At 38.2% G+C, this 12,179-nt stretch overlaps 1 protein-coding gene across 6 annotated transcripts in view; it reads left to right on the top strand.

The window, feature by feature from the left end:
- The first annotated feature begins 487 nt into the window (after window positions 1–487).
- PHF3 (PHD finger protein 3) overlaps window positions 488–12,179 on the top strand; it is a 79,074-nt gene continuing 67,382 nt past the window's right edge. For 2 of the 6 annotated variants that reach the window (XM_063707691.1, XM_063707692.1), the window contains exons 1-2: window positions 667–1,013; window positions 11,517–11,693. In XM_063707691.1, the coding sequence (XP_063563761.1) occupies window positions 11,661–11,693 (33 nt within the window). In that variant the 5' untranslated portion in view covers window positions 667–1,013; window positions 11,517–11,660. Of the gene's footprint in view, window positions 1,014–11,424; window positions 11,694–12,179 lie in introns of those variants that run through there. The other 4 variants (XM_031011884.3, XM_055391313.2, XM_004044255.5 and 1 more) reach the window with 4 other exon arrangements.

Here is a 12,179-nt window from a genome sequence, read left to right on the forward strand (position 1 = left end):
AGTGTCTGGCTTAATAGAAGATGGCTGGATTCTCTTATCTGTTTCTGCATTGAATCAGCTGCTATGTGCTGTTTTGGTTGAAGGGTGGGAAGAAAATTTGGCCTTAGACACATGCTCCTGGCAAAGGAATGGAGGCTCTTCTGAAAGGTCTTGGCGACCCCTCAGGGAAACCTGGGACCATATTCTGAAGACTGCTTACTGGATACCAAGAATGTTTCTTGGAGGTAGCAATTTGAGTCCTGAGGTAGATCAGCCATGTAGGGTGAGTGTAACGGAGGTAGTTAATGGTAAGGCTGCTGTGCCGAGCCAGCACAGATATGTGGGCAGAGGGCTCATCTACTCCATCCTATTCTACCATTCTTGAACTCACAGTCAATTAATAAAAAGTACCTGGGGTTGGGGAGCTGCGCATCAATATTATATTAACTGTGAAGCCTTAGTGCTTATTACGGTCGAGAAAAAGCACTCCTCTGATTCGCCCCTCCCGGCGGCCCGGAGGTGTGAGCTAGAAGCCCGCAGGCGGTGCCGCGTCCTCCGAAGACAGGGAGGGGCGCGGCAACGCCGGGAAGCGCTGCAGCCCGGGGCCCACGGAGGCGCGGCGCTCGAGGCCCTAAAGCGCGCAGGCGCGGCAGCGACGCAGGCCGCGGCCCCCGGAACGGTAAACAGTGGGGTCACGTGACACGGTCCCTCTCCAGCTCCCGCGCCGCCGCCGCACGCCGATGGCTGCGGGGTCTCGCGCCGTCGCACGGTCCCCACGCGGCAAGCGACCTTCGGGCTCAGGGCGGCGGCGGCTGCAACGAGGATTAGGAGGGCGGCGCGGAAGCCAAGAATAGTGTCGTCAGCAGCAGCCATTTGGTCCCAGGAGGAAAAGAGGCTGTGGCAGCGACGCCGACGTCCTGCGCGTACCCCCTCTCCGCGGCACCCACCGGGCCCCCTCCTCCTCCTCTTCGGCGGCGGCAGCGTCCACCATCTTCCTCTTGCTGCCAGTGGTAGCGCTCGTCTGGCGGAGCTGGGTGAGTTGCGGCTGTGGCCGCGGCCAGGGAGACGGGCAATCCTCCCCTCCCCCATCCCCTTCCACACGCACAGCGCCTCCGCGGGCCTCTCCGCCCCTCCCGCGGCGGACTCTCCGCGCTTTTCTCCCGCGCAGCCGAGAGATCGCCTCTCGGGCCTCTTGCGCAACGTCCTCGGCCTACCTGGGCCGCGCCTCTGCCGCCTGTGGACCATTTGGACCGCGGGCTGGGGAGGGAGTCGCAGCGACGCGGTCGCCAGGCGGAGGGTCGGGACCACGGCCTCTCTCCCGACCACTGGTACCCAGCCGTCTGCCGTGAGGGCGCCTCGCCGCCGCTGAGGCGCGGGCGCGCAGGCCCGAGGCACGGCGGGCGCTGCCTGGAAGGCCCGTCTCGCAGGCCCCCGGATCCGGCCCTTGGGGCCTCTTCCCTCTCAGGGAGCCCCAGCATGGAGCTTTGGGCCTTGGTTTCGGGAAACTGGGACTGGCCCTGGCTGCTAGGCTGCTCCCTGCTGCTGCTTTTTGGAGATGAGAGTTGCTGTTCCATTTATCCTCCAGTTACCGCGCGCTTTTGTGCCCGGGACTCAAACTGTGGACTCCTTTTGCTTAGTTTGAAATGAGAAGCCTAGACTCTTGCCTTCCGATAATACATGTAATTTAATGAACCACTTGTCGATACGTACGTGTTAATGGTGCTAAATAACTGATCACCTGACACGGGGGGCGGGGGCGGTGCGGAGAGTAGAAAGGAAGAGAATGTTGATATCGCGCACGGAGTCCTGTGTCCCTCCTTTCCCTCAGGATGTGTTGCCGGGTTAGGTGACCTTTTTCCATCTTTGGGCTTTTAAATGCCAATTCCTAGAGACTTTAGATTGGGGTGGTTATTAGTGCTTTCCAGTAGTCACGCGTAGAATATGTTCATGGATTAATGTTAAGTGGCAACACTGCTTTAATATTCTAGTCCTAATCTGCATTACATGTAGAGATATTTAATTTAAAAAGAATAATCGATTATTGAGGCTTCTCTAAATACTAACTTTACTATCTTATTTTAAGCTAAATTTAAAAACCAATGCAGTAAACTCTATAGGGAGTAAACAGTACGTTGTTGTATTTAGTTACTATTTTGGGGTCGAACTTGTCTTCCCTTTGTCAAAATGATTGTTTAAGACCTAACAAAACTACGCCTCCATTATTCATTTTTCGATTCCTGAATGAAGTGTTTGGAACTGTGAAAATATTTGTAGAAAAAGATGTATGTTTGTGATAGAGCGACATGTTGAGTCAAAGCACCAGAAACTTTTCTATTGTAGCATACTTATGTTTTTGATTTTATAGCTCCCTTCCACAGCACAAAAAGGTGTTGTGTAAAGATTATTGTTATTTTAAATAGTAATTTTAAACTTTAGTTATCACTTAGACCTTTTCCCCACTAATTTTTCTCTTCATTCATCTGTTTACTGGCTGTATATTACCATAATGATTCTTTCCTTCATCATCATCATTGTCATTATCACTGTTATTATTATTTTACAATACATACTTCATTTTCTGGTGATAGTAGCAGAGTTTAGTGGCAGACTTTTAGGAGTGATGATTCCTCTGATTGAGCCACATAATCAGTCCTCAAACGGGCTACTTTTATGTAAAAAGATTACAACTTTAGATTTTAAGCTTTTTCAGATAGCTGTACTCGGTAATTTGTCAAAATGATAAAAATGAGCCAGTGATGGGACCAAAGTTTGCCTCTTATTTACATTTTTTGTAGGTTCATTTATTGAAGAATAGAAAAATGTAGTTTATTTTACTGCTTTTGCATACACGTGAATTATGCATTCTCTCATGTTGGGATAGACTTCAGATAACTTTATCATGTTGATCTTATGGTATACTTATATGTTGCATAATCAGAAAAGTCACCTCTGAGAAGTGGTCTATGTAAATGTAGGTAAAAAATTGGTTTGGTCAGATGCACATTTCAAGATAGAAAAATCGAAAGGAATTTGTGTTTAATCATTTCAAACTATGTTATTAAAATTTAAATTTTATTGAGTATTGGAATCCACTAGGAAAGTTGACAGTCTTTGACTTATGTAATGTATTACTTATAAAAGTTGGGAGGCAGCAAGTGACAATTTGGAGTATTGCAAAATCAAGAGCTTAGATTTTTTTCATAGTATAAGGCCTACTTGGAAAAACTGGTGAATGAAAATTATACACACAATTCTGTGTTTCAGTTACTGAAATAGATGATGTTTATCTTCCTTGACATGGTGGGATGGTGTTTGCTTTTTTGATACATTTTGCCTTCTTAAGATCCATTTAAATTTCTCATAAAATCCTTTTTACATATGTTTTTTCTGGAGATAATAACTTTTCTGTTTTTTAGTGAGATAATGAGAGTTTTTGGTCAACATTTAGGTTTGTGTATTACCAATACATATTTCACCCCACAGTGTCAAGGAGTTCAGGATTCTTAGGGTGCTGATTTCTAATAGTTTTTATTCATCCACATTTCAAGAATTCTTTCTGACAAGTGGCTGCTGGATTTTTTTCTTTTCTGGAAAAGTACATCTTGGGCTCTGTTTCTCTTATTTCTTCTTGGAGCACTCTCTCAGAATTCTGGAGTATCTTTTCAGAAGGATAGACACTTTTTCAACTATAAAAATTGCTTGGCAAACTGTTAGACATTTATGATACTGTTGCATTTTTGAGAACACAGTCAAAAAATATTCTTTAATTGTTGCCCTTTGATTACACATGGAAAGATATTGAGAGTATTGATGTGATTAAACATACATGAGACCCTGAGGCTGTTTCTATTCTCAGTAAAGATATTATAGTCTGGGAAACAAGATTCATTGACATCTGATGTTAATCAGTGTATTAGAGTTAAAGGGGAAAATATCAAGAGTTTTATGAGGAATTGCTGTATGTGTGGACTTGACAATTATTGTCCTGCACAATGTGCTTAATTTAGACCATTTTTAATGGTATTTTAAAATTTTATGACTATTATACAGTGAAGAGTGGATATAGAGAAATAGTTCAGTAAAAATTTTAAGATATTTCCAGAAGTTTTAACCTGTTGGCATAATCTAACTTTATTAGTTTCGAAGAGCGTGGTAGATTAAACAGAAAGGCTGAACTTTAATATTTTAATTCGTTTGTAATTTGCATGAGCTGGGCACATGAAAGCGTAAAGTTTTAGACTGAAAATAAATGGAAAAGTTTGTAGCTGATAAATTGCTTTTCCTCCAATGATGTTCATATGCATTGAGGCTTACATTTTGTTTTTTTTTTTTAATGTGTAGAGGGTGGCTAAGTGCATATTCCTGTTTTATTTTGGAAGAAGGATGAGTCACTTTTGTTTCTAGCATTTTTTAAGATTTCATTAATGATATATTAAAAGCATAAAAATTAATGTGTAGAGTGCATTATAGAGTGTAAAAGTGTAGGCTCAGGAATCACACTGAATGGGTTCAAATGTAGGAATATTGGGTATGTGACCTTGGGCAAATTATGTAATTATCTGGGTCTCAGTTTGCTCTAAAGAGAAAGGACTAATAATTGCACCTACCTTATAGGGTCGCTGTGAGGAACTAATGAGATAATGCATACGATACACAGGGCCTGGCATATAGTGTGTGCCAATTACACGTTAGCTTGGGTTGTTACTCCCTAGGCCATAGTTTTAATGATGAGCTAGGTCCACTACTTTGGTGGTTTATTCAAATTCCTAATGCTTATAATGTCAGTTATGATATAATGCCAATATAGTTGTAAACTTTGAAGTTAACTCTTTCTTGTTACTGTTGGCTACTGTAATTCTGCGTTTGCCAGTTTCAACATCTTCAGATCCTTTCCTAGGGACTTAGGTCTGCTTTGGTCTTAGTTGTCTTTGTGCAGCAGACACTTTGATATCTTCTTTTTACCAGATACATTTAGAAAAGTTATGATCCTTGCTTTCTTTAAAGATGTCTTGCCAATAGATTCTAACTAACGAAACTGAACCAGAATTTGAAGTGGGGGTGTAGAGTAGATGACTAGGTTGAATTGCTTTGTAGAATGATACTTTGTAGTATTGTGTCATACCACATGGCCTAACCACTTATTAATTTTTGACTCTGTCCTCGAAGGATGGATAACCCATGATTCATCTTTAGTGTTGTTATATCATAGTAGTTAAGAACTGACCTTAGTGTAATGCAGAGTGGATTTGAGTCCTGGCTCTGTCACTTATTTATTTTGTAATATTGGGTGTAACTTTGCTAAACTTCAGCCCCTCTCTTGTAAATTGGGGATGATAGTACCTGCCTAATGGTTTGGTTGTGAGGATTAAATGGCATGATGCATTTAATTTGTTTAGCACAATGCCTTGCACACAGTAAATATCCAGTGAGTTTAACCTTACAAACACATAGGGTAGTCGTAAGCACATTGACTCTTAAATGAAATTTTCTGGGTTAAGATTTTAGCTCTGTTCTTCCTGTAGGAGATAGCTTAAACAAACAAACAAACAAACAAATAAAACCAAACAACTTTTAGTTCCATCACCTACTATGGCAAATTATTTAAACTCTTTGATCCTAATTACATTTTATTTCAATTTTTATATAATCAGGATAACAATATAAGGTTGTTTTGAGGATTAAATGAATTAAAAAATGTAGAGCAGAATTTCTTAAACTTGGCACTGTTGACATTTTTGGCTGGATAATTTTTTGTGTGTGTGTGGGGCTGTCCTAGTGCATTATAGTATGTTTACTAGATGCAAATAGTACCCTTTCCAGTTGTGATGACCAAAAATGTCTCTAGACATGGCAAATGTTCTCTGCACGGGCATACTCACCTCTGATTGAGAATTATAGATATAAAGCATGTAGAACAATGCCTGTCTTGAAGTTTGAGCACAAGAAGTTTTGTTTTATCATTACTGGTAGTAGTTTTGTTCTTCTGCTACTGCCTATTAGGAATTTGTTTTTAGTAAGCATGCCTGATGAAATTGCTTATTTTAAACGATGGTATGGGGGCTGAAGGCATCAAGTGTGCTCCACTTTTAAGACCTTTGTACTTCTGGGTCTTTGTCTGGATTGCTGTTTGGCATTTATGCATTGATCACTACCTCACTTCAGATTTTGGTTCAAATGTTACGCTGTGAGGCCTTCGCTTACTATCATATGTAGACCAATCCCCCATCACCACCACCATCACTATTGTCTTGTATAACTTTTCTTCAGCGATATTGGTCTCCTGATATATTTTTGCTCCCCTCACACCACCCCCCTACACCACACCCACAGACACAAATGTAGACTACGTGAGAGACAACTTCATCTTAGTATATAACCTCTTTGGCCTTTGGTAGCTTTAGTGATTTATTGTTAGGTGTGTATGTGTGTGTGTGTGTGTGTGTGTGTGTGTTTTAGGAAATAATAGGTTAGAATTCATAGGTTTACTTTGAAGGTGTTTTTAAAAAGTTGGGATAGAGAATTTTAATTTGCTGTTAAAGTGAGTTTTTGTAAAGTGTTAATTTTTTTTTTTTCGAGACAGAGTTTTGTTTTTGTCTTCCAGGCTGGAGTGCAGTGGTGCGATCTTGGCTCACTGCACCCTCTGCCTCCCAGGTTCAAGCTATTCTCCCACCTCAGCCTCGGATTACAGGCATGCACCACCACACTCAGCTAATCTTTTTTAGTAGAGATGGGGTTTCGCCATATTGGTCAGGCTGGTCTCGAACTCCTAACCTCAGGTGATCTGCCCGCCTCGTCCTCCCAAAGTGCTGGGATTACAGGTGTGAGCCATGGCGCCCGGCCTAAAGTGAAATTTTTTTTTGCTGTTGACACTTTCTAAATCTCATCTTTTTGCATTCTATTAATACTTGAAACACTTGGAAAGCAATTAGGCTGTTTTGTTAGTATAAACTAAACCTGGCTTCAGTATAATTCTCTGAGAATTACAGATGAAACATATTTTAAAGCAGGAAATATCTTTGGACTCAGATTAAATTTTATTTGGCAAATTAGTACTAATTATTTTTAGTTGTATTCTGAGTCTTTATAAATGGTCCATCAGGACCAAACTCAGCCATTAATAAAGACATGCTGTTCCCTTTGCCTAGAATATCCTCTGGACCATTAGGATCCAGCTTACACATCATCCCCTGCCTAGCCTTTGTTAGCTTCCGGAGTTTCACCTTCCTCTGTGAAGCCCTTCAATATGGCACTTAGCATTTTGTTGTGATGTTTATATGTGTTGTATTTGCTTATATGTTTATGTCGTTTTGAATTGTGAGTTCTTCGTTTTGAATTGTGAGTTTCAGATGGGTTCATTTCACTAGACTTAAAATGCTTTGTAGTAGATGCTTAACACATGTATGAGTAAATGAATAATTTTGAATTATGCAGATTATTCACTTATATACTTAGCTGCATATATTCTGTTGTCTGTAAACATGAATTTACCCAGAAACAATTTCTGACTTTAACATGTATATTCCCAAATTACCAATACGGATTTAATTGGATATACACGTATCATTAGCCATTTAAAATACACCCTATATAGGCTTATTATGTTTTAATTATTTAGAATGCCAGTAGATGGGCTTACTATGTTTTATTAAATTTAGAATGCCAAATATAGGAAAGCATTTAAGTAAAATTTTAGTGTAAGAAACAGGAATTTGTTTAAATTAGACAATTTGTTTAATTAACAAAGATACTAAATTGGCTCCTAATTTTCCCCCTTAATTAGATCTGATTATCTTTGTTAGCCACATTACTAGGTATCCCAGAATATTCTTAGATTAGTTTTTTTAAGACTTTATTTTGTAATAATTTTATATTTATAGAAAAGTTGCAAAGGGTGTGTAGTGTTTCTATATACTCTTATCTAGTTTCCCTGATTATTAACATCTGACATAAAGCTAGTGCCTTTATCAGAACAGAGATTATTACTATTGGTGTATTACCAATGATAATGGTAAATTACAGACTTTATTCTGATTTTACCAGTTTTTTTTTGCTACTGTCCCTTTTCTGTTCCATGATCTAATCCAGGGTACCACATTGTGTTTAATAGATTAGTGTATCCATTACAAGTGAGTAAATATTTCTACATTTGGCTAATTTGTTTGCCTGTTTAGCATTAGAGCTATTTTATTTTTGAGACTGATCACTTTATATCTGAAACGGATTTTTAAAAATGAATTATACCTCCAGTAAATGTTACTTTCAAGGGAGTTCTTTTGGATGGCTACATACTGTTCATTTTTGGCATTTTCTCTTTGGAATTATCTCCAGAGCCAGTTGGAACCACGTAAGAAAAATTATTCTGACTCATTTATAACAATTTTCCTTAAAACGTGTCCCATGAAACACTAGGATTGTGATTTGTCCTGTGGAAATTGTCTTCTTTGGACTCACAAATGTGATACGCTTTATTACTATGTTCTTAGAAGATGCCCATTTTCATTAGCCTACTAAACATGTCTCACACAATGGTAGCTGCTTAGTAAACATTTGATGAATAAATAAACGGTATCGTTAAAGAAACATAACTTCAGTCTATCTCCACTTGTGACTGTGGAAACCTTTTTCCTGATAATGCCTGTTTAAATCTGGGGAAGCACACTTCATAAGTCATAATAGTTTTGACTTAAAAACAGTACTGGAAAACTTGACCCATTTTATTTACAATATGCTTTATTTAAAAAAAAATCGATCTTCAAGAAATATATTACAGGCTCTGAAGCCACTTTCAGTGAAGGAGTTTTAGGATGGTTTCACTAATAGCAGTATTATTGAAAACAAAAAAAAATTGCTCCTTTAGATGACTAGTTAGAATGGCCTGGTCTTCAGTATAGCTATGTGATCTTGAGCTTTGTGACCATAACTTCTGAATGTTGTGAATGTTTCCATCACTTGAAAGCTCACAGCATATAGTTGGTACAACAGGAAGACCTCATAGGAAGTTTGCAGAATTTGCTGGCCTCGTGTTGCTATGGTAACAAGTGCATTTACTTTTTCAGTAGATTCAGTATACCGTTTTTTGAAGGAAGGTTAGCCATTTGTTTCTAGGGCTGAAACTGCCTTTTTTCTTTTTGATTGATCTGAGAAAAAAGATTACTAATTGGGATGCAACTCTCTGAAGAGGAGGTGGCTTTGGCTTGCTGTATTGGATTCCAGTATGTTCAGATAAATGAATTCATTGGTAGTTCTACTTAATTTTGTAAACATTTAGTGAATATTTTCATAAATTATTTTTAATTACCAGAATTTAATATACTAAATTTTTTTTGGCACCTAAAAACATATTGGGCGTAAGTATTGGTGTTGTATGATAATTGAGACTTTCTTTGGCACTGAGATGATATAGTGGTAGGGAATTCTTAAAGGAACTTGTCCTGAGTTTTCTTCAGCATTGCTAGCTACAATTTTCTGTCAGTTGAGAGAATGCATGTAAAATAAGCAGCAAATCTGTAAAGTAGTTAGCATTTTCTTTCAGTGCTTTATTAACATTTCAGTGTAAATAAATGGAAAAAAATGAGAAGAGATACTGAAACTTCTATTTAGAAGGACATTAACTTTTGTGAGAGAGGAATTTGCTTATTTTTTTAAAAAAATTGAGGTATAATAAATGCATTCGTTAAAAATGAACAGATTCGTGAAACCATTATCACAACCAAGATTTAGGACATTTCCGTCATCTCTCAGGTATCCACCTGCCCTTTTGCAGTTCATCCTTTCCCTATTCGTGGCCCCAGGCAGTCACTAATTTGTTGGATTTTTTTTTTTTTGGACACAGATTCTGGCTCTTTTGCCAGGCTGGAGTGCAGTGGGTTGATTTCGCTGCAACCTCCGCTTCCTGGGCTCAAGTGATCCTCCCAACTCAGCCGCCCGAGTAACTGGGTCTACAGGCACACGTCACCACACCTGGCTAATTTTTGTATTTTTTTTGTAGAGATGGGGTTTCGCCTTGTTGCCTAGGCTGGTCTCCAACTCCTGGGCTCTAGTGATCTCCCCACTTCCCGAAGTGCTAGGAATACAGGCATGAGCCACTGGGCCTGGCAGGAGAATTGTTTTTAAAGAGCCCTTAATGAGTCAGATCATCCCAGCCCTTAGCTCAGTGTGAAAGGGTAACACTTATTAATGGGTATGGGCTGTGGAGCTTGAAACCCAGGCTAGAATTTTGGCTCCGTTTTGTGACTTTGGGGAAGACATTTAAATTATTCAAGTGCATTTTTTTAAATAATGCAAGGATGATAATAGACCCTGTTTATTATTGGGGCTTAAATTATATAAATGTTGGTAAAATGTTTTGTACGGTATGACATATATAACTAGTGAATGTTAGCGTGTATCTGAAATTCTTCCCTCATTTTTATAGGGGGAGAGAATTCAAGACTAGTTTGAAGAAATTTTGTTAGATTTAGAGCTAATCTCAAAAATCTTGGCATTAAGGAGCCCAGGATGTTATAGGTTAATCACTGGGATTTTTTTGTTAAATTAATATTAACTTTTTTCGGTTGACTTTCCACCCCCTAAAATATGTTGATTCAGTTTTCTCTCAAACTGGTTTAACTTAATTGTTTTAACTTTTCATAATTGAGGCTCCTGTAGAGCTTTGAAATGACTTTGCTGAGCAATGTAGGTACAATTCAAATGGGAGACTAACTTGATACTTGTATAGACCACACATAACTAAAATAAATCTAAATACATGATGTAGATTGTCTTTGTGTCATTTATCTTGTTTTTATCCTAAAAGAGGGCCTTGAAAAAAGGTGTGTTTGTGCACATCTTTGTGTGCGTGTGTAGTCTTTTAAGTTTTGATTTGTTGGGTTAATAGTTTCTTTTTCATTTTCCACCTCTTCCCCCACAATAAAAGCCCTTTGTCTATATATATTACCTTTCTTTAAATAATTTTAATACTTTGTAAATAAAACAAGCCTACTTTATGGTTTTAATAGTTATGGGATAAAAATTTAAAATATTTGATTTTAGCTCTTTTATGTGGACTTATTGTAAAAGCAGTGTCTGATGCTTAATTTGTGAAAAGGTTGTGGTTAAAAACAATTGTTTTTATGCTTTAAGCCATGTAATTCTTTCGTATGTGTCAAGTTAATGGACTATATACATAGTTTTTTTTTCCTAAAAATAATGAACTGAGTGAACATTTAGTAGGATTTCTGGTAAAATGATATACTACATGCATGATGAAGAAACATTATTTAGTAAAGATTCGTTCTACATTTCCAAATGTATATTCTAAAAACAAGTGAGGATTTTTTTTTTAAACAACAATTCAGATATACCTTAAGTGTGTTCTTAGACTCAAAACTATTAAAATAATTTGGTATTAGGTGATTTTCAATTGATAGCTTTATTTCTTATGGTATTTTTTTTGTCTTTCTATAGGGCTGAAAGACACACAGAAGTCTTCATGGATATAGTTGATACATTTAATCATTTAATTCCTACTGAACACTTAGATGATGCCCTATTTCTAGGATCCAACCTGGAGAATGAAGTCTGTGAGGATTTTAGTGCAAGTCAAAATGTCTTAGAGGACTCGCTGAAGAACATGCTCAGCGATAAGGATCCTATGCTAGGATCTGCAAGTAACCAGTTCTGTTTGCCTGTTTTGGATAGCAATGATCCCAATTTCCAGATGCCTTGTTCAACAGGTAATTCTTACTTTTTTTTTTTTTTTTTTTTTTTTAGTCTGCAATTTAAAATAAAAAAATTTTCAGCAGCTTTTTCTTTTTTCTTTTTTTTTTTCTTTTTTTTTTTTTTAATGAGGAGGGTAGTAAATTTAGGGTTATTTCCTTTGAATTTAGAGCTTCTTTTCCAGGCATCAGAATTAAAATTTAAACTAAATTTTCTTCCAAGGAGTGTGGAGTTATCCTCAAGGATATTATGGATATAGGTAGGGTGACCATATAATTTATTATCCAGTATGGGACACTTACTAGAATTACAGAGAGTACTTTAATAATTACATCATGACAACAGGTGTAAATTGGGACTCTTTAGTAAATAGGGATTGCCTGGCAAATTGAGACATGTGGTCACCTTAGGCCTGCTGGAGTCAGGGGGGATGGGTGAATTGACCTTTCTCAGCATACCTCCCAGCCCCTGAAATATTTACATTGTTTGCTCCCATTTCACCT

Source organism: Gorilla gorilla, chromosome 5 (assembly GCF_029281585.2).
Source record: "Gorilla gorilla gorilla isolate KB3781 chromosome 5, NHGRI_mGorGor1-v2.1_pri, whole genome shotgun sequence".
In the NCBI taxonomy this organism is placed as follows: Eukaryota; Metazoa; Chordata; class Mammalia; order Primates; family Hominidae; genus Gorilla; species Gorilla gorilla.